This window comes from Xenopus tropicalis, chromosome 3, assembly GCF_000004195.4.
Source record: "Xenopus tropicalis strain Nigerian chromosome 3, UCB_Xtro_10.0, whole genome shotgun sequence".
In the NCBI taxonomy this organism is placed as follows: Eukaryota; Metazoa; Chordata; class Amphibia; order Anura; family Pipidae; genus Xenopus; species Xenopus tropicalis.
Genome location: NC_030679.2, coordinates 15,889,863 through 15,913,330, shown reverse-complemented (window position 1 = coordinate 15,913,330; position 23,468 = coordinate 15,889,863). Strand labels below are relative to the sequence as shown.

General features: G+C 42.1%; 1 protein-coding gene across 4 annotated transcripts in view; it reads left to right on the top strand.

Moving 5' to 3' along the window:
* rfx4 (regulatory factor X4) overlaps positions 1–23,468 on the top strand; it is a 45,219-nt gene that overhangs the window by 4,648 nt on the left and 17,103 nt on the right. For 3 of the 4 annotated variants that reach the window (XM_031898692.1, XM_031898693.1, XM_031898690.1), the window contains exons 2-9: positions 8,511–8,597; positions 8,892–8,952; positions 11,502–11,625; positions 18,636–18,697; positions 19,817–20,030; positions 20,162–20,239; positions 20,477–20,640; positions 21,016–21,116. In XM_031898692.1, the coding sequence (XP_031754552.1) occupies positions 8,511–8,597; positions 8,892–8,952; positions 11,502–11,625; positions 18,636–18,697; positions 19,817–20,030; positions 20,162–20,239; positions 20,477–20,640; positions 21,016–21,116 (891 nt within the window). The remainder of the gene's footprint in view (positions 1–8,510; positions 8,598–8,891; positions 8,953–11,501; positions 11,626–18,635; positions 18,698–19,816; positions 20,031–20,161; positions 20,240–20,476; positions 20,641–21,015; positions 21,117–23,468) is intronic. The other variant, XM_031898691.1, reaches the window with a different exon arrangement.

Genomic DNA, 23,468 nt, shown 5'->3' with positions numbered 1-23,468 from the left:
AAACTGTACAGAAAGATGCCAAAATACTTTCCCAGCATCCCTTGTACAAGCACAAATCAGCAGAAACTGTCTCTTAAGTTTGCGCATAGCCTGTACAGAGAGATACCATAAAACTATGGCAGCATAGGGATTTCCCTGTACTAAGCACAATTTAGCAGGAACAGCCCCCTAAGTTTGCTCATAGCCTGTATAGAGAGATACCATAAAACTATGGCAGCATAGGGATTCCCCTGTACTAAGCACAATTCAGCAGGAACAGCCCCCTAAGTTTGCTTATAGCCTGTACATAGAGATACAGGTTTGGGACCTGTTATCCAGAATGCTCGGGACCTGGGGTTTTCCGGGTAAGGGATCTTTCCGTAATTTGGATCTCCATATCTTAACTCTACTAAAAATCATATAAACATTAAATAAACCCAATAGGGTGTGCTATGACTGCACAAGGTGGCACAAGCTTTGCCGTTCAGGGCACCGTGTGTGGGGTTTGTGTGCAATACATTAGCAGAACAAATCCTGGGAGTAGAATCAGTATAGTAAGTGGGTTAATGATACTGGTTGTTGGATTTAAAGGGTAAAATGCTGATATATTCAATAAAAGCACGGAGGACAAAAGCAAACTCAGGTCAGCCATTCACTCAGCACTAGATTTACTGCCCCTCAGATGTGCAGCCTTGTGACTTCCTACAGAGTTTTATATCTGGAGTTAATTCCAAAATCCACCCACAGTGCTCTCCACCCTCTCTCGCCCCTTATTCTCTCTTTTTATTTCTCCCGACCTTGCAATTGGCAGTTCATCACCTCCTCCATTCCCGCCCCTTACTGATTTCTTTGTTAGATTTTAATGGTTCAAATTCCACTAATTCCTGAGCTCTGGTTCAGAACATTTTATGTTCATTCCATTAGCCCCAAGTTTGTTACTTTGTAGTTCAGTTTCTGTCTGCCATTGGTGATGGTGAGGCCCAGGGTAAAACTGACTTTTCAGTCGCCATTATTTGTATGGAGTAGGAGGTACAAGTTGTGGTCCTTCACCTGTTGCTGAACTACAACTCATAGTAACTCTGTAAGAGTTAGAGATTGTATGCTTTGCAGTATTGATATAAAGTGTTACTATTGCCATCTTGCTCTACTGTCACCATCTTGTCTAACCATCATTACCTTCCTCCACTGCTGCCATCTTGCCCTACTGTCACTGTCTTGCCCTATACTTGCCATCTTTGTATACTGTTGCCATCTTAACTTGCTGTCTTTATCTTGCTTTACCCATGCCATCTTGTCCTACTGTCACCATAGCACCATAATGTTGTTGCCTTGCCCTACTCTTGTCATCTTGTCTTACTATCCCCATAGGGCCCTACTCTTGCTGTCTTGCCCTGCTCTTGTCATCTTACCATGTATGTATGTATATATGTATGTATAACTTTATCTATAAAGCGCCACAAGGGTACGCAGCGCTGTACAGTCTTACAGAATACAAAATTACACACAGGGAGGACAAGTGATATAATAAATAAATACAATAAATACATATATATATATATATAAGTGCCATGTGGTATGAGACACAGTAGGAAGGAGGTCCCTGCCCCATAGAGCTTACAATCTGAGTTGCTTACCATGCTGTCTTGCCCTGTCCTTGCCATCTTGCCTTACTCTTGTCATCTCTACACACACACCTTTTGCTGTCCCAATCTTGCCCTACTGTTACCATTTTGCTGTTTACTGTTGCTGTTTGACTTACCCTTGCCATCTTTCCATATGGTTGCTATATTGCCCTGCTGTGTCCATCTTCCCTTACTGTCACCATGTTGCCCTACTTTTGCCCACTTACCACAATGTTGCTATCTTTGCCTACTCTTGGCATTTTTACATACCCATGCCATCTTTTTAAACTACTTGTCCCTGTTGCCCTACTGTATCCATCTCTCCCTACTGTGCCCTGTTGCCCTACTGTATCCATCTCTCACTACTGTGCCCTGTTGCCCTACTGTATCCATCTCTCCCTACTGTGCCCTGTTGCCCTACTGTATCCATCTCTCCATACTGTGCCCTGTTGCCCTACTGTATCCATCTCTCCCTACTGTGCCCTGTTGCCCTACTGTATCCATCTCTTCCTACTGTGCTCTGTTGCCCTACTGTATCCATCTCTCCCTACTGTGCCCTGTTGCCCTACTGTATCCATCTCTCCCTACTGTGCCCTGTTGCCCTACTGTATCTATCTCTCCTTACTGTGCCCTTTTTCCCTACTGTATCCATCTCTTCCTACTGTGCCATGTTACCCTACTGTTAGCATCTTACTCAAGTGCTGCTATGTTGCCCTGCTATGCCTCTTTACTCCTACCAATAACTGCTATTGTTTGAGGCTGCAAACAAGTATGTTGGGGGTCTTTATTATCTGTCCCTTTAAGGATCATTGCATTTGTATCTCTTTGGGTCCAAAGATTACCTGACCTTAGATTGTTTGTAAAGTTTTTGTCCCCAATAACAAAGTAATACTTTAGAGTGTGCTGGGTGTGCCTAGCAATATTTGGACAACCAATGCTTGAGCAACACTGTTATGGAAGGTATATATCCTTTATAGTAATGTAAATTTAGGAACAAAGTATTCTCCACATCTAGTAACCCATAGCAACTAAACAGCAAACCAACGTATTCTGCTTTCCGAATAGTAGCTATGGGTTACTAGAACTGGAACATTTTGCCCTGGCTTTTGCATTAAGACCTTGTTTAGGGACAGTTGAAGACATTCTAACCAAAGTATCCAGAACACTGAAGCTGTAGGGCCAGACAAAAAAATTATCCATATAGCTATTTGCATCTATATGCATAAATGGGAGCTGCCATATTGATTTTTTGGCTAAGACTGAGCAAAATTTCAACTGTATTAAAATGTTAAATGTGAATATATTGAGTAATACATTTTTGGCTGCATTTATTCTGTACTTGACCGGGACGATCCAGGCAGTATTCCCTGGTTCCACTTATACCACTTCTTCCCTTTTATCCATACCCTCTTCATATTCTCAAGTTGTACTTGATGGCTCACCTTCCCCTCTCTGTAGGCTTCTTCACTCAATTAAAACCAGACTCTCCTCTGCCACTTACTGTTCATTGTATAGGCTTTTATAGGGGCAACCTCTCAGTGCAGTCTCAGTGTTTCTCTTGCCCCTCACTACTGCGTACAACTACAAGAGTCTTCCTTGCACTGGGTTTGAGGGTCACCACATGGTTATTTTGTGTATTAGTTTCTAATGAAATCCTTATCATTTAACCCAGCCATCTCAGAGGCACAAAGCACTATCTACAATAATTAGAACCCAACTTTAAATTATACATGAACCCTCCATATACGCTCCCCTTTTGTATTTCTAAGCTCTTCCACAAAGACAGCCCAAAGCCTAATTACATCAAAATGTGGATTTTCCAATAAGGTAAAGGGTCTGACGAAGGGGTTCACCCCGAAACGTTACTGTGTTGCACTAAATATATACGTGCAGGTTTTACCTGTTTATTATTCCCTTACTGTGCCAGTATCTATGCTGTTTGGGATTTTCCAATAAGAGCAGCAATCTAAAATAGGGAGATTCCTGTGCAATTATTTGCTTTGTTAATATTACACTGTAATCAAACATCAAAGGGCATACATAATGGTTACTCAGTTGTTGTTGGGCTACAAATCCCAGCATGCTTTAACATATTATCAAGGATAAGGCATTCTAGGAGCTGTAGTTCTACATTTTTAAAGCAATATTGCTCAATAAAGCTCTCTAGGGCAGTTGGCTGCATTAAAATGCAAAATAATCCTCCAATGAGAATCTCATCTGATCTGTGGAAATCTGGCTCCATGTTCTTTGTTCCTGCATTTGGACTTGGAAGAATTTAGCACAGTTTCCTAGCACTGACCAAGTCTGTCCCCATGTTTGATTCTAGTGTAATATAATGACCCCAAAATGGCACAATAATCTCTGTATGTATGCTGGGAATTAGAATTCTCATTGGTTAATTACTTTGCATTTATAATTAAGTTTTTGGTTAGCTGAATTAGGCAACTTCCATAGAAAACTAGAGGGCACAGTGGGACAGTGGTACTGTTGGGTTTATAACCCCTCTAATGTCGCTTCATGAAATCATCCCTAACATACAGTAGTTGTAATTTAGAAATGTTTGAGTAATTTATGGTTGAGCAATATTGTTATGGAAGTATATTTTGCTCAATGGGACATAAAACTTCAGCAGCTAATGTTATAGATTACTAAAGGCTTAGGGGCACATTTACAAAAGCACAAACGCACGAGCGCACTTTCGGATCGCCAATACGATATTATCGTGATTAATACGATTTTTTCGTAAGCATTTTCGTGATATTTGCGATCTTACCAAATTTTCGTTTCCAATACGATTTTTTCCCATTCATGATTCGGATTCGTGGATTAGTAAATGTGCCCCTTAGTGTTTAGATTATAAGTTCTATAGGACAGGTACATCCTTCCTCTTGTCTCCTAATATCTTAACCTTGAATGCAACTGTATTTCTGTATTCATATTCTACATAGTAACATAGTAAGTTAGGTTGAAAAAAAGACATACGTCCATCATGTTCAACCATAATGCCTATATATAACCTGCCTAACTGCTTGATCCAGAGGAAGGCAAAAAAACCTCATCTTAAGCCTCTCTAATTTGCTGCAGAGGGTGAAAAAATTCCTTCCTGACTCCAAGATGGCCAGTCTCTGGATCAACTTGTACTAAGAGCTATCTCCCATAACCATGTATTTCCTCACTTGCTAAAAAGCCATCCATACCCTTCTTAAAGCTATATACTGTATCAGCCATATTCTGTTGCTCCCCCATCTGTTCTATGAATGTCTTATTTAAATGTATAGGTCTACACAAATTTAAATGTACATACCTGACCACAGTACCTACCTACACTGGAATTACTGTATTTTATGCAATACAGATACATCTTAATGTCTCACGCCATTTGTTAATGGCTTTTCTGGGGGATAAAACATTAATGCCTATGCCATGGCGTTGCTGCTGGATCAGCAATACCCAACTTCTATGCAAGTTGGTATTTTGTAAATAATTTTGTTTGCCTCTAGTTATATTGATTTATGTCATTGTTAAGCATAGGGAGAGTTACACTGGGGCATTAAAAATATTATTTTCAAGTCCTCACTATTAGATAGAGACATGGTGGGGACAGAAAAAGTATTTTTATTATAATAAAACTTGGCCATTGAGCCCCTTGCACTTCAATGTAGGCAGGATTCTGTCTTGTTAATATTTAACATAGGTAGTTTCCTGTATGATTTTTTGACTGGTTGATCAAACATCAGAAAACGGGCATAGGAAAATTCGGTCCGGGGACCGCATCAACGAGCCAATGCCGTCCCCAATCCGTCTAGATTTTCTAACCTGCCCGATCGAGATCTGGCCGATTTAAGCTCTAAGGGACCGATATTGGCAGCTAGAATTGGCCCGTGTATGGGGACCTTTAGTCCTAACTACATGTACCACTGAAACAATGTAGCAGTAGTCAGCTTTCCTTCAGACAAGACTTCCACAAGGTTTTAGGTTACCTATAATCTGCGGTTGGCCTTCTATTATGTTACAGTTGAACTGGGGGGGGGGGGGGGGCGGAGAGGCATGTGGCTTATATGCAACTTATGTGGGGCACAAATGGAGGGAGAGAAACTAAGCAGAGACCAATAATGGGAGTAAATGGGCGACTATGTGGACTGGTGTTTAGCATGAAAGTGGCGGTCAGGAGGGTGAGCGAGCTGGTGGGGCTTTCAGGTGACATTTTTTTGGTAATCAATACTACTTGGCTAGGTTCTGGCACTTCCTCTAGTTGCCCACAACTACTGATGCCATATTGTGAGAAAGGGAGCCTGAATAGTTTGTTAGATAAACTATACAGCCTTGATATGGCTAAACAAAACATATATTACATACCGCTAAAATAACTTTTTTCAAATGCAGACTACCATTGGAAGGGAATAAATCATATCATTGGAAACAATGATAGTATTCTCATTAAATACACTAGTACAATACTCATTTCCCTTCGTTTGTTACAAAAAGCAGGCCCAGCATTGATTCTGAGATTCTAGCTATCTTAGAGCATTCTGAAACAGTGGCCCAGATCCTATCTGATACCCATTGTGAGCAGCTGTCCTGCCCTAGTTTATGGCTGAGATTCTAGCTATCTGTAGAACAGAGCAAATCTTATCTGATACCCACCATTGTAAGCAGCAGCCCTGCCCTGCCCTGCTTTACAGCTGAGATTCTGGTTATCTTTATAATAGAGCATGCACACCACAGACCCTACGTGAAACTTGTAGGTTTTTAACTTTTTCCAGTATTAAATAATAAAATAGGAAAGCTAAGCAAGGCAAATGAAGCAACACTGCAATAGTTTTAAAATACAGTATTGATGAAGATTATATATAATTGATTTAATGTGCACAAAACAGAAATATATTTAAACAATAACATCCTTTTAAACCCCTATAAAGAAAACCAAATCAGAAACCAACGTTTTTATAATTTTTCTTCTGAGCGGATGTTTCTCTCCTTAGCTAACCTTGCCGCTACTTTTTATAGGGAACCAGATAAAAGCGCTGGGTGAGTCACTGTGAGCTGCACACATCATAATGGAATGGATAAAGAAATGCAATAAATCATAAAACAAAAAGGAGCAGAACAGAGTATCTGAAACAATGTCCCTTGCTTAAGTGCCCATTTATATGACATTTGGCTGGAGTATTATGCAGTAAATAAAGCCCATTTTCCTTGCCAGTTCCAGCCATTTTTTCTAAATTGAAAGTCACAAACAAAACCAACAACATCTAAATTTTTCCATGCGAAGAACACAGCAAAAATAAAAGTGAAATAAAGTGCAGGGCAGGGTGCAAAGAATGGCCACTATCCGTTATGTTTTTTGCACTTGCTCCCCACGCCTTGAAAAACCGCTGCAGGACCCTGCACTCTAAACAGCGGTAATTCTGTGCCCCTGGCCACCCTAAGGTGGGCCGCCAAGAGGAGCTGTGACACAGGTCAGATCGCTAGTGGAAAGAGAGCTATTCACTCGCCTCATGGCAGCAGCACCCCTGCCTTTAAGACAGAACACATTGTCCTGTTCTCCTTATGAATACAGCAGCACCTGCACTGTATGCATGAGAGGCAGGGTGCAGAGCGGCACATAAGCATTCCTGCCCCCTTAACAGTGCCAAACTTGTGTGTCTAAACTGTGTGCAAGTTAGGGTGCACCAGCAGATGCAGGCTGTGACAGAGCCCTGTACTTTGTGCTCTGCACCACCGCCAGTGTAGAGAGAGCCAGACCTCAGACACAATTGCTTTTAGAATAAGCACTCAGTTGTGTTCTTAGTACTCTTGAACTTGCATCTGGGATCTCTCTAAATGACTCCTTTCTATAGTGATATAGTAGGTGCTGTTCACTTTGGGACAGGGCTGGAACTAGTGGTAGGTAGCAGGTAGGTGCCTAGGGCACAACTAGCAGGAAGCTAGGGTCTTGGCACATGCAGCTGCTGTCTTCTCTAACTGTGGCCCTGTGTGTGCCCAGACAGAAGCAGCACTGTACAACCCAGGGCAGGAGCGGCTGAGTGAGCACCAATGGAAGGAGTTTAGTAGTGGGGTTTTGTGACTGGCTACGATATGTAGTGGTTCAGTGGTGAGCATGGTGGTAGAAGGGCAGACAAGCTGGCTTCCTAGCCTTGGGCACAGTATTTTCTCACCCACCTGTGTTTGGGAAGGTTTTAGAGATTAGATGTGGCGGTGTAAGCAGGTTGACACAATTATTTTTCATTGAATGTATGAAAGACGGACACTAAATGGACAAGCAAAGTGGGCAACACATACTGAGCAGTGAGGGGATGTAAGTTGTAAAGTATTATTCATACTGGATTGGAGGTGGGTCACTTTGGACAGCGGGGGTCAACTTATTGGTACTGCTTAACCTGGGCTTGCCCTCATTTTGTTGGAATACAATTTCCACCTTCAACAAAAGAATTTTGGATTACAGCATGTCTGGTGCTGTAGTCAAGCAACATGGGATGGATACTGTCTTACTGATTGCACAGCAATCTCCTTTTGTTAAGGTGGCCATACACAGGCCGATTTCACCTGCTGATATCGGTCCTTTAGACCGAGTCGGCAGCTTATCTGCTAGGGCCAAACGATTGAATTAGCCCGATACTGCCCAACTGTAGGTGGGCATATTAGGAGAAGATCTGCTCGCTTGGCACCCTTGCCAAACGAGCGGATCTTACAGTGTATGGACACCTTTAGATAGCAGTAAGATGGCGGACACAGTGCTGAAAGGCAGGCTTCTCATTAGAAAATACTTTTGCATCTGTCATAATGTTTGGGTAAGAGAATATTTGGCTGAGGCAGATTGAATGACACAGGACAGTTCATAGAATTACTAAACCAACCGGGATGAACGTAGAAATGTTCTTATAGCGTGCCGTTTGAATTTTTCTGCAGAAAGTTGGATTGAGCGGTGCCTAAGTGAAAGCGAAAACAAACGGTACTCCAGCCACACGTCCCTCGGAAACATTTCTAATGATGAAAGTAAGTATTTGTTCCTATTTGGTGCCCCTTAGTAAGAAAGCTATGCGAGTGGGCGCAAATGGGTCAGTGTCCGATCATTGCCATCACCACAGTTGCCCATAGAAATCAATGGAACATTTGCTGATTGGCTGCTATGGGTAATAACAGTGGTACAATTTAGCTTCTTTGTTGTATGTTTGTTAATCAGCATCCTAGTGTTTGTTTATTACAGTCTCTGAATAAATATAGGGACTATAATACATTGTGTCATTCAGTAAGAGATAATGTCTGTCCCTTTTATTATATATCCTCCAGCAGATGAAGAAAAGGAAAACCGAGCATCGAAGCCTCATTCTACTCCGGCAACTTTGCAATGGTAAATGCTCTTTATACACTGGGATTGTAACATTGGGGGTTATTTTTAAACACTGGGCAAATTTGCACCTAGGCAGTAACACATAGCAACCAATCAGTGATTAGCTTTTCTCGGCCTGCTGCAAGTAGAACAATTGAAGAAAGCATCTAATTGGTTGCTATTGGTTTTACTTTCCAGATTAAATTTGTGTTGATAAATGACCCCCAAATATTGTTTATTGACTGGCACAGAACTCCGTGTATAGGCTGTTATCATTGAAGTTAAGATCCAGATGTTGACTGATGAGTAGTTATGGTCTGGTTCCATTTGCTTGACCCAATGAACAGAAATTTGAAGTTCAGTTAATAGGCTATTCTGTAAACACATGCTTGAAGTTAGCTGTTGCCTCTATGATATTTGGATGCCCAGGGCTGGGACAATTTTGGTGGGCTTTTCAGAACTGGACATTGCTAGCTGGCAGGCCACGGTGGCTCTAGGGCTTGGCAGCCAATGGTGCATGTCTGTCCGTCTCTCTTGCAACTGCATGTTCACCTCTGCCTTTGTAACCCTGCATGGACTTTTACATCCGCAATCTATGGGATATCCAAAGTGCTATGGTATCAGTAACTTTAAGTGGGGTTTTACAGTTCCACTATTCCTAGTGTTGATGGCAGCAGCCTTCACTGTTATATAATATTGATATCTCGGCTCCTTCTGAATAAGACCAGACAATTAGTCTACAGAGGATGTACGAGTAGTTGAATACCTTGTTTGGAACTAACCTTTTAGAGCTGTATCTTCTCTAATTAATCAAATTCAAGTTTTTGGCAAGGCTTAAATTGCAGGGTGAGGCAATAATACCTTCACAGGATACATACAGCAAATATGTATTATTATTATTAATATTTATTTGTATTATTATTATGCTTAATATATTTATTCTGTGGCACTTTACAGCAGATTTTAATCTTTCCATTAGGAAATAATACAAAACGAAAGGTATATTGACCCTTTAAATGTATTTGTATCAGGAAAGTGGCACTGTATACCAATAAAACATCACCTATTTTCTATTATTCTTTTTGATCTATGACATTACTACTGTTCAGTTCCATCCAATTATATCTGCATAGCCAAACTGCTGAAACGTCAGCACCCTGGCAACTAAAGAACCAGTAAATACAGGAAAAAAGATCCATTGGAAGTTTTACTCAATTAAAATTCCACTCCTTGCAGAATAAATGAAGTCAGACCAATCGTGTAGCCCCCGACAAATGAAAATGGTGTATGTACAGCAAAAGAGCTGCCATATAGACCCCCGCAAGTTATATTTGGTATCAGAATTGTCTTGGAATGGACATAGCAATGAAAGGAGTGCGGGGGGGGGGGCGGCCTTTGATCATTAGGACCTTCAGGTTTAATAGTGTTTTGTGGGCTGCCGGGCTAATGATGGCTACTGAAAGAAAGAAGCAGAAGAGATAAAGTCATTATCGACAAGAAGGAATAATTAGCAGCTCCATTTGTTCCTTGATGGGAGAGAGGTGCCACCTAATTGGCAGAGATCACATTCTCGCCCTCTTCTGACTTCTGATTAAAGCCAAGGAATTCTGAAGTCACGATACCCTGGAAAGCATCTACATTTATTCACAACGAAATTAAAATGATTAGACACCAAATGAAAGGGGATGTATAAACATGAAAATGAAGGTTTTTTTTACTGTATACATTTGTGCAGGGATTCCATAAGGGGAAACCAGGGGGTGTTCAAGTCAGGAACCCCAAGAGATGCAAAGGTGCAATTCAAGGGGACTATGCTTGTGGGGTTTTGGCATAATGGGCTATGACTTTGGTTGATTAGAGGTGTGACCAAGCCCACAAAATTAACCTGTCAGTCAGGATCAGAATATATACCTTATATATACCTTGTCTTTCTGTCTACTGCTAGTTCAATCCTTTTTGTGTTCCAGCCATCAATGAGCAGGTGAGTGGGGGTTTCTTGGTGAATAGTCTAGTGCCAGGGGGAAGAGTGCTGCAATGGTGCTGCAGGTAGATGCCATGATCAAGTGGGCATCAAGGGGCTTGACTTGTGCTTTAGGCACCCTCTTACTTTTTGGGCTGGAAGTGGGGAGAAAGCTGTAATACTGCTTGCCCTGGCAAAGTATGTTCCAAAAACATTAACCTAAGGATAAGCTCCACTGAAGCAAACATAATTATTTGGTGGCCATGTAAAAAAATGCACTTGTTGCTTTACTAAATGTTGTTGGACAACACGCATCATACTCCAACATATTATAAGTGCCCACCAGAGTACCTGACATTCATTGCCTACCACAGAGCCTGATATTTAGGGTCCACTCACAACAGTTAAATGTAGGCAGTGGGCAGAAGGGCCCTGAGGAGTTATTTTTGGTTGAGGTCCATTAGAATTGGACCCACTGATACAATGGCAGGTCAATTCAACCCTATCTAAGCTTAAAGCTTGCTGGGAGCTGTAGCCCAGTGCCATTACAGAAAAGTAGAGATATTTGCCTCTATTTTATAAAAAAATAAATATCAATGTTCATTTTAAGGCTTGAGGAAAACTATGAGATTGCAGAAGGAGTCTGTATTCCAAGAAGCGCCCTCTATATGCATTACCTGGATTTCTGCGAGAAGAATGATACGCAGCCAGTGAACGCCGCCAGCTTTGGGAAGGTAGGTTAAATATAGTGACCATACTGGATGCATGTGTGCTTCTCATTGGTATGCTTGATAAAGGGGTCACGTCGCCCCGAAACGTTGCACCTCCGCAATAAAATTTTAAGGGTTTTTCCCTTGTTTATAGCCCTGAGTGCCATTTGCTTTTTTTGTGGTTGTACTGGTTTTGGAGGGTGCCGATCCCTCCAGCAGTGTGCACCGGGCATATAATTTTGGAGTACTAGGGTGTGCGGATAAGGTCTCTGCAGTACAACATCAGTGATACGGCTAAGGCCAGAGGTGTTTGTTTAATTATACTGATTGGTGGCTTTGGATTACTAGAAATTCTTCATAGTTTCAACTGGAATAGATACCCTTGGGCAGCATGCTGCACATGTGATTTGCCCTAGGAAACCAAGGGATCCCAAAATGTTATTGGTTGGGGCTGTAATTCCCCAGAGTTTTTGCAAATGATGTGTGATCCAAAATACTACCTTCACTGAAGAAGAAGGGAAGCCTGTCCCTTAGCACTCATCAACCAGTGCAATGAGCATCAGAATTTAATAATCAGCCCTGTAGCTTCAGTTTATATGATAGGCCAGCCTCATTTTCAGCTTGATAATTTGTAATGACCCCTAAGCTCAGCATCTCAACCGCTGCTGCTTAGAGCCCACTGAGCATGTGCACTGTTCCGGACAGTTCTAACAGAATCCAAGATGAGAAGCTCCTGTGACAACTGTAAAGACCTATATCATTACTAATATAGAGATGCTGAAACTTTTGGCTATTGCAGTCAGTTTAGTATATAAAATATAGCATTTCTAGCCATATTCATTTTTAGGGTTTAGTTCTCCTTTAAATAGTTGTGTTAAGTGACTAGATTCAGCATTTGCTTACTTTTAATCCTGTTAAAAGGGGCAGATATTGACATTTTACTGTGGCGTAACTAGTCTGTGCCAGCCCCCTCCCTCCAAAGAGAAATCTTCAGAGGGACCTGATGCACAGGGTCTCCTACTAGGCCCCCCACTTTTCAGTTCAGCTTGGTAAAATAAATGGTATATTTTTAAAATGGTTTTTCATGGGCAGTGAGGCAACCTTGGGCAGAATATATCCCCAGCAAGGGAAGATGAATTAATCTTTCAGCCACAGTTTGTGTCTCAACCTCAACCACAATTTGCCTCACCCCAATCCGCCTACCCTTTACCTGGACATGGGCCCTCTTGGAATTCCAAGCTCCAGGCAGCTGCCCAGATTGCCCTTATATAAACCCTGCATTGACCTTCAGTCAGCAGAGTAATCTCCCTAAAAGCCAAAGTTTCCCAACCCAGATTCATGCTGATTTGCCCTTTAAATTGGGGCCTTAAACTTTCTGCATTATCTCAGGGACCTCCTTGTATAGAGCAAAAGTAGCTTAGTAATAGGGTCCACTGTCCGCTGAACAATCTTCCCTATGGAATGAGCCTGGACCCTCTTTCACACAAACTAACTTGCACATAACCACTGATGTCAATGGGTCTGACTTTGCTTCTGAATTATGCCCCAGTTGACCTATTGCAATATATAAGAACCAACCTGTGCCCCATGTTTTACAGTAACTTGCAGTGTATACCTACTTTAAGAGCAGAGTTTCCCATTGAGGAAGTCCAGCTCAAAAATAGGGTAAAACTAGTAATTTTGTAATTTAGAGGTGAATTAGAGACTACCACTAAAACACACGGGTTTCTATATGGAAACAGTTTATCCAGCATTTAAGGACACAAGAGCCTTTGTCATACTATCATTACAGTATATACTTTTACACAAAGTGTTTAGGGAGTTTCCCGAAGGGCTTAGGGTTAGTGGTGGTTAAGTATTTAAAGTTTTCCTGCTGTGTTTTAGGGTTACTGTTTTGGGTTGAATATTTGGCCAAGTGAGGGGCTTTAGTGGTTAGTGTTTATGTTGCCTCCAAAAGGTTTTAGGGTCAGTAATTATATTATTATTTAGTTAAAGTTGTATGTTTTAATTGGGATTTTCTTAATGGTTATACAGCTTTGATTAAGGTTTCATTTAAGCAATTTGGACACAATTTTCAATTTATTCACGCAATTCCGACTCAACGCTGTGCTTTGTACCCATAACGCTGTACCTTTTATCCATAATGCTGCATATTTCCCTATAGTTGTGGCCATGCTCCAAGGTTTGGTCCTTAATTTGGGGCCAGTGCATCAAAGTTACTTCTGCCAAAGCAAACCTCCACCTACTCTCATGCACACAACAGCACCCCTTTCTGCTCGCATCACCAAACCCCCCAAATGAGACCCCATTCCGTCTGCTTGCTTATCCACTCCTACTCCCACTCGCCTGCCAGTGCCCCCTAACTTGTGTATCTGATTGATAGGCAAGATACATGCCTCCTCCCAGCCGCCCCTCTTGAATATAATGCCTCTTCCCTCTTCTTCAGAAACAAGGCAGCAATGTGTTCATGAGGGAAGAGCATATATGTTGCACTCAGTTCTCTGCAGTGCAAGGACCTGCTGTGGTGGGTGCTATAAGTGGGGCAGGGTGCAAAGTGCAGAAAACATTCCAGCTTATGTCTGTGTTTTTGCAATTTGCAACCTGGCCCATCAAAGGTAAATGAACCCTCTGTAGTCCCAGGCAGGTTCTTCCAGGAGTGAAGGGGTTAAAAGGAGTTTGGGTGGCACTGTAGTAGAATGTTAGATCAGTAGCCGAATCAGCATGGGGTGTATTTAGGACAGGCTTCACTGAGTCTATACAAAAATATGAAAGCCCTGCTCCTTGCTTGTGTGCTCATTTATCAAACATTGCAGTGAGGTTTTCGCAGCCCTTCAGGAGTCCTGCTCCATAGAACGCCAATGCCACGCTGCCTTAATAAGCAAGGGACCCCATATAACAGAACTTGGTGCAGTGGCCCCATAAAATAATTGGGCAAATGGTAATGACTTTCTGTAATCAAAATAAAGGCAATGCCCAATGCCCAGGCTGAATAGTCTTGGAAACTCATCAGTAACAATGAAACCTGTTAAATGTCTTAAAGTGGAATATAATCCCTGCTTGTGTTTTTTTTTATCTTTTAACTTTCTTTGTGGGGCCCAATGTGATCACAGAGCCCTTAGTGCCTTTGTCATAACAAAATCAACACCACTGAAAAGACATTGGTTAACAAATGGGCATTACTACAAGCTCTATCATAATGCACCTCAGTTGGGTTGCTCCCGATGGAGGATCTTGTCTAAAAGTGGGTTCATATCACTCAATGGCAAGGAACTAGGGGTAAGCGGTAAAGGCATGTTTATAGGGCAAAACTGGCAAGGGGGTATAAGGAGCCTAGGCACATGGCTTTTGCTGGGCTGGAAGCACGTGGGCAGGGAATGGTAAGCAGAAAGGGGGTGAGCAGGGAGACAGGTCATTTAGACGTTCTTGGCAAGGGCACAAGTACCTCTTGTCCCAGCTCTGACGACAGTGCCCCAAATGGGGTTGTGGCTTAGTGAAAAATAGGTTGTGGTTTGAATGGACCAGTTTGTAACTGGGCTGGGCCTAAATTGTCCTGTATTCTAACTTTCAACTATGTAGATCCTATACTGGTAATATCTAGTTACCACTGAACCCAGGGCTTCCATAGCTTTACTGCCAAATCAGGATTTCTACCTTAACATATTTTCATGCCTCCTCAATGATTTGCTGATGTAGAGATAGTCATGTTTTACTTAAACACAAAAAGGGTGGGGTTTACCAGAAGGGGGTGTGGTTGGATTAGGAAGTGTCTATCCTTGCTTGTTACAGGAACAGTAACACCAAAAAATGTATATATTTCAAAGAAATTAAACTATAATGTACTGCTGCCCTGCACTGGTAAAAGTTTTGTGTTTGCTTCAGAAACATTACTAGAGTTAATATAAACCCTGGTGTGTAGCCATGGGGGCAGCCATTCAAAAGAAGAAAAGGCACAGGTTATATAGCAGCAAACAGATAAACCCTGTAGAATACAATGGTGTATTATCTGTTATCTGCTATGTAACCTGTGCCTTTTCTCCTTTTTTCCAGCTTGAATGGCTGCCCCCATGGCTACACAGGAGCTAATTTATATAAACTATAGTAGTGTTCCTGAAGCAAACACCCCAGTTTTACCAGTGCATGGCAACAGTACATTATATTTCAATTACTTTAAAACACTTTCATTTTTTGGTGTTACTGTTCCTTTAAAAGCAGAGCTATGTTATGCAAAGGTTCTAGGGGGAATGGAGTCTTGGGTGGGATCCTGATTGGAAGATGCTTTTTATTTAGTGTCTTCAGCAGTGATCCCAAACCAGTGGCTTGGGGGCAACATGTTGATGCTTGTGTTGCTCTCCAAGTCTTTTTACCTTTGACTGTGGCTCACGAGTAAGAAAGGTTGGGGTTCCCTGGTCTAAAGAGAAGGGAAAGATCCCAGGCTACATTGAAGAATCCCCAACCCTTATCCCTGATGGGTAATAGGAGTAGATTAATTGGAGGACATACTTTTCTGTCTCATTAAATGTAGGTGAATCTTTTATTATTTTATAGAATGTTCTATTGTTAGAAACTTTTCAGTTAGTCTTTATCTTTTATTTTTTTTCCTTTTCTCTGCCTCTTTTCAGCTTTCAAATGGGGTCACTGACCCCGGTAACCAAAAAAAGCTATTGCTCTATAAGGCTACAATTTTATTGTTACTGTTTATTCCTTATATTTCTGTTCAGACCCTCATCTATTCATCTTCCAGTCTCTCTTTCAAACCACTGCCTGGTTGCTAGGGTAAGCTGTACCTAGCAACCAGAAAGCAGCTGAAATCCCAAACTGGAGAGGCAATTGCAATTGCTTTTAAAGAACCCTAAGGGCTCTGGCACACGGGGAGATTAGTCGCCCGCGACAAATCTCCCTGTTCGCGGGCCACGTATGCCATCCCACCGGCGATTTACATTTTCGCCGGTGGGATGGCATTTCAGGGAGATTAGTTGCCCGCGAACAAGGAGATTTGTCGCGGGTGACTAATCTCCCCGTGTACCAGAGCCCTAAGGGCTCTGGTACACGGGGAGATTAGTCGCCCGCGGCAAAACTCCCTGCTCGCGGGCGACTAATCTCCCCGAGTTGCCTTCCCTCTGCCATCCCACCGGCGAACATGTAAGTCGCCGGCGGGATGGCAGACGCGGCGGGGCGATTTCGGGAAATCGGCGAAAAAGCCTCGCGAGTCTTTTTCGGCGATTTGCGCGAAATCGCGCTGCCGCGTCTGCCATCCCGCCGGCGACTTACATGTTCGCCGGTGGGATGGCAGAGGGAAGGCAACTCGGGGAGATTAGTCGCCCGCGAGCAGGGAGTTTTGCCGCGGGCGACTAATCTCCCCGTGTACCAGAGCCCTAAGGGTGAAGACACACGGAGCTACTACGGAGCAGCTACTTGGCTAGAGAAATAAACAATGCTGATAATTTACTGATAATTGTCTCTATGAGTGTTTTAGTAAAGGCAATTCTCAGTATTTTCTATGGCAGGGTGTTTTCTGGGATTTCATAGCTGTGACAAGTAGCTGCTACTAAGTAGCTCTGAGTTCTTCACCCTAAGGGCTCTGGCACACGGGGGAGATTAGTCGCCCGCGATTAACTCCCTGTTCGCGGGCGACTAATCTCCACGAGTTGCCTACCCCTGCCATCCCACCGGCGAACATGTAAGTCGCCGGCGGGATGGCAGACGCGGCGGGGCGATTTCGCGCAAATCGCCGAAAAAGACTCGCGAGTCTTTTTCGGCGATTTCCGCCGCGTCTGCCATCCCGCCGGCGACTTACATGTTCGCCGGTGGGATGGCAGGGGGAAGGCAACTCGGGGAGATTAGTCGCCCGCGAACAGGGAGTTAATCGCGGGCGATTAATCTCCCCCGTGTGCCAGAGCCCTAAGGGCTCTGGTACACGGGGAGATTTGTCGCCCGCGGCAAAACTCCCTGCTCGCGGCCGACTAATCTCACCGAGTTGCCTTCCCCCTGCCATCCCACCGGCGAACATGTAAGTCGCCGGCGGGATGGCAGACGCGGCGGGGCGATTTCGGGAAATCGCCGAAAAAGCCTCGCGAGTCTTTTTCGGCGATTTGCGCGAAATCACGCCGCCGCGTCTGCCGTCCCGCCGGCAACTTACATGTTTGCCGGTGGGATGGCAGGGGGAAGGCAACTCGGGGAGATTAGTCGCCCGCGAACAGGGAGTTTTGCCGCGGGCGACTAATCTCCCCGTGTACCAGAGCCCTAAAAGTTACTTTAAAGGGCAACAACCCCTTTAAATTGACCTCTAAATCACATTTCCAAGGTCACAGGCAGGTGACACTGGAATTAAACCTAATTTTCTCTTCCTCATAGCCTTGACTTTTCATATGTAGAGCAGACCTGCCATGCTATCATTATCCAGCTATTAGGAGATACTCCCTTACATTCCCTATCTCCTCAAAAATCCATTTAGTCACCAGGTTCTAGCAATGCAAAAACTATTCATGCAGGAAAGAAAGCTAGTATTTTCTACAGCTCTCAAAGCACAAATTCTTAATGTGAAAAGGTTCTAACCTAATACAGTAAACTGCTAACTCTAATATCTGTTGATTTTAAATGTCAGTGGTTTTAAAGTTATTGGTACAGGTAATTGCTATTGAAATCAGTGTCTGTCTGGCTGTATATGTTGTCTACACTGCTGGTTCTGACACCTGAAGCAGTACATAATTGAGGAGGAGGATGGACTTCTGCTGCGTTGGTTCAAGAGACTATAGTTAATATAAAAGTGAACGGGCCCTTTAATTCTTTATTTGTGGCAACATAATAAATGACTGTACTATAAAATAAAGGTTACTTACTTTATTGCTTTTTTTTTTACAGATGAGATATTTCCACTATCAGTATACAACCCTGTGTACAACCTGTGTATAGAACAACAATTGGCAAAATATTGTGGAATATATATATAGGATAATAACCATATATTGTGATTTTGACCTCTGAAAAAACGGAGGCAGCTCATTGCACTGTGTGTGATTTTTTGTTTCACCTTACAGATAATTAGACAGCAGTTCCCACAGTTAACTACAAGAAGACTTGGTACAAGAGGCCAATCAAAGTAAGCAAAATAATAATTTTACATGTATGGGACCTGTTATCCAAAATGCTCAGGACTTGGGGTTTTCCACATAAAGGATCTTTCCATAATTTGGGTCTCCATACCTTAGGATTGTTTTGCTTCCAATAAAGATTAATTATATCTTAGTTGGGATCATGTATAAGCTACTTTTTTGTATTATTACAGAGAAAAAGGAATCATTTTCAAAAATTCCAATTATTTGCTTAATGGAGTCTATGGGAGATAGCCTTCCTGTGATTTTGGAGCTTTGTGGATAATGGGTTTCTGGATAACGAATCCGATACCTGTACTGCTTTTTATTTATTATCTATAGAGAAGTTATAGAGATGGGCAGCAGCGGGTGCACTATACATTCTGAAAAAAAAATGTTATGGGGTGCACAGCTGCATATACCCTACAAATCCCTTCCTTCCCTGACCCTCTCTGCTGAGGATTACCCCTTATAAGGCCAGACCCACCTATACACTGCCCACTCTATTACTACTAATTGTTAAAAAAAAAGTGGCAACCCTAGGACTGTATTATCCATTCTGCAGATTTAAGCAGTTACGGAGATGCACAGTTGCACTGTATATTTCATTTGGCCTGAAAAAGTAGCACTAGAGGTGCACAAACGCATTTGCAGTAGGCTTGTACTGGCAATCTGGCGATTCTGGCAAATTCCAGAGGGGCCGTTGTAAGATGCCATAGACAGTCACTATTTTTTGAGCTGGTGGGGGGCTGTTTGGGCCTCTCTGTACTTGGAATGCCAGGGCCTATTTTGAATCCCAGTCCGAGTCTGAGCGGCACTATACATTCCGTTCTGCAGAGATAAGCAGTTACAAAGAAGCTGCACTGTACATTCCATTTAGCCATTCACAACAGTTGCATAGGTGCACAAATACAGCTGCACTGTACAATTCCATTTAGCCATGCACAACAGTTGCATAGGTGCACAAATACATCTGCAACTTCAGAACAGTTGTACTTGTACTCTAGCTGTGCACTGCAAAGTGGATTTAGGATGTATACAACCCTTCAGGCTTCTTTATAGAGCTTAACCATGTGAGGCTGATTATGGTTCAATGTAAATTGACAAGGATATTCTCTGTGCCCTAGGTACCATTATTATGGGATAGCGGTGAAGGAGAGCTCACAATATTACGATGTAATGTATTCAAAGAAAGGAGCAGCTTGGGTCAACGAAACAGGGAAAAAAGAAGTCACCAAGCAGACAGTAGCATATTCACCCCGGTCCAAGCTCGGGACTTTACTGCCAGAGTTTCCAAATGTCAAAGATCTAAATCTGCCAAGCAGCCTTCCAGAAGAAAAGGTACCCATAATACAAATTAGTTCCACCATTCCTTGCTTGATTGTATCCAAGGAGCACCTAAAGAACATTACGCTTCCAGCCATGTAGCTAAATACGTAGCTCTAACAGGCCCCTTTATTCCTGATTCGCAGATTTCTACCTTTATTATGATGTATCGAACCCATTGTCAGAGGATATTGGACACTGTCATCCGAGCCAACTTTGACGAGGTACAATTAAATTTTTCAATCTACTATTCATTTTAAAAGAACAATATTCTAAAACCTAAAAACAGTGCATCATGGATTATTAAGCACCTGTTATAACTGATGACATTATTAAGCACCATTTATAAGAATGAACTTTACAGGTTATTATAAATTAGTCATTTAAGCTTGGCAACACTTAGCTTGATCTCCAAATAAGAGTTTGATTGATATTTATCCCAAGTTTTCCCTTCTCTTTAGGTTCAGAGTTTCCTACTGCACTTTTGGCAAGGAATGCCACCGCACATGCTTCCCGTGTTGGGCTCATCCACTGTGGTAAATATTGTCGGGGTGTGTGACTCAATCCTCTACAAAGCAATCTCAGGAGTCTTAATGCCAACTGTGTTGCAAGCTCTGCCTGACAGGTAAGTACCTTTCTTAAATACTATTAAAGAGAAGCGAATTCCCGCTATCTAGGGTCATAAACTAGCCAGTGGTGCAAATCTCAGAATAGTTGTACAAATTAAGGGCATGTTACTGTAGCTCAAAAACATCAGTGTTACATTCAGTGTGTCCTCCCAGGATTACATAAATGAGACAATATTGCACAGTAATCTTACTATGTTTTTTAACAGCAAGATGGCTGACATAATGCTAGTAGACAGGACCTACTCTTTGGTGCAAATAGTAGAGGCATGGGAAGATATATACCCCTTTGCAGTTAAAGGGATTTGTCTTGTGAGGGAATAAGCCTTTGTAAGAACATATCAGCTATATGATGGACCACCTTCTCATTCCAGCTTGACCCAAGTAATAAGGAAATTTGCAAAACAACTGGACGAATGGCTCAAAGTCGCTCTTCATGATCTTCCAGAAAACTTGCGGAACATCAAATTCGAGCGTAGGTATTGATTACATTTCTAAATGTTCTAACATGAATAATTAAATATAGCATTCAGTGCACCATGTAACAGGGTTGGACTGGCCTACCAGAGTAGCAGAGAAACTCCCAGTGGGCCCACCCTAGGAGAATTCCCACCAGGTCATTATTATTTCCACCATACACCCTACATAAAAACCATTTGGATCTATCTACCAGGGATGCACCGGATCCAGGATTAAGTTCCGGATACAGCCAAGATTTGGCCTTTTATAGCAGGATTCGGATTCAGCCGAATCCATGGTCCTGGCAGAACTGAATTAGAATCCTTAAAATCATGTGACTTTTCATCACATAAACAGGGAAGTTAAAAATGTTTTGCTGCGTGCATGGTTACTATAACTTGCATATGGAATTAGGATTCTGTTTGGTATTTGGCAGAATCTTTCACAAAGTATTCGGGGTATGGCCAAATCCCATAATAGTGGATTCGGTGCATCCCAACTATCTACATGTAAGAGCTTTAAGATTATGTCAAGGGAGTGGGATTCTCTGTTGGTCCCAAGCAGACCAATTTTATGTTAAATTGTAGTGTCTTTTGGCTGTTCACGGCAATATTCGTGGAATGGCTGTTTTTAATTGTGGTGGGGTCCAAAGCAACAAAAACTTTGGGGGACCATTATTTATATAAAGTTTGATATACAGCTTCCACATTATTTGTATAGCCACTATATATATGTATAGCCACTTTAATAATGTGGAAGCTGTAAATCGAACTTTATAAATAATGGTCCCCCAGAGTTTTTGGTTGTTGTTGAAGTCCTTCCAGCACCCACTCTGTAAACTGTACTTCATACTCTGTCTGTACTATATGTAATACAGTTTACAGAGTTGGTGCTTGGAGGACTTTAACAACAACCAAAATGCATCAAGTTGGGAAAAACTGAAATTGTTTGCCATCTTGTCCAACTGTCACCAAATTGATCTAATGTCACAATCCTGCCCTACTATCTACCTACTATCTCCCATTCTTTTTACTTAGAGTAGCAGCTCTGCACATGCCCATCAGGTGTGAGCCTTGTTAGAATTCCCTAAAGATAGCTCTGATTGATGTAAATCAAGCAGCATGCAGCCAGAACTGATTTATAATCTACAGTACGGGCATTTTACAATGCAGCCTACTGTAAACTACATCCTTACATGTATGCAAGAAGATCCTCCAGTGAGAATCCTGCCTGCTTTCTGTACATCCGGCTTCTTGTTCTTTGCTCATGTGGTTGGAACTGAGAACATTTACAGGGATATTGTCATGATTTTTATGGTATACTTTTTATTTCTAAATTACACTGTATACATAGCAAATAATTCACTCTACCATTTAAAATTTTTGAACCAACAAATGTATTTTTTTTAGTTGTAATATTGGTGTGTAGGCGCCATCTCAATGCATTGTGCCTGAGTCTGAGCTTTCAGAAGGAGCCAGTGCTACACATTAGAACTGCTTTCAGCTAACCTATTGCTTCTCTTACTCCCATGTAAGCCGGACTTGGATTTCTTACTATTGAGTTGCTATTCTTATATCTACTACGAGCTGCTATCTTGCTCCCTTCCCATTGTTCTGCTGATTGGCTGCTGGGAGGCGGTATAATAGCACTCCAACTTGCAGCGCAGCAGTAAAGTGTGACTGAAGTTTATCAGAGCACAGGTCACATGGCTGTGGCATCCTGGGAAATGAAGAATATGGCTAGCCCCATGTGAAATTTCAAAATGAAATATAAAAAAAATCTGTTTGTGTTTTTTTAAAAACAGATTTCAAAGCATGATTCTGCTGGAGAAGCTCAATTAACTGATGTGTTTTGAAAACAATAAGTTTTCACATGACAGTATTCCTTTAATACATATAGTAACATAGTAACATAGTAAGTTGGGTTGAAAAAAGACATACGTCCATCACGTTCAACCATAATGCCTATATATAACCTGCCTAACTGCTAGTTGATCCAGAGGAAGGCAAAAACCCCATCTGAAGCCTCTCTAATTTGCCGCAGAGGGGAAAAAATTCCTGGAGAACTAGGGGCACAAAGGGGCCTCCCATTATTTTTTACAAATTTTCAACTGAAAATTATATCCCCACATTCTCATTGTAACCCTTGTGCAAAGTCTTCTTTATTCTTTTTTCAGTCTAATTAAGCTCCAGTATTATGTTTGCCCCCCTATAGTGCTAGGGTGCCATAGATTTATACTAAGGTTACCACACTTAAATAATCTGCATAAATGAGTGTATTGTTATACCACTGTAAATATCGAATATCTGAACTCAGCATGCCGGCCATTATGATTGAGCCCTGCTTTATGATACCCTGCAGACCCCCA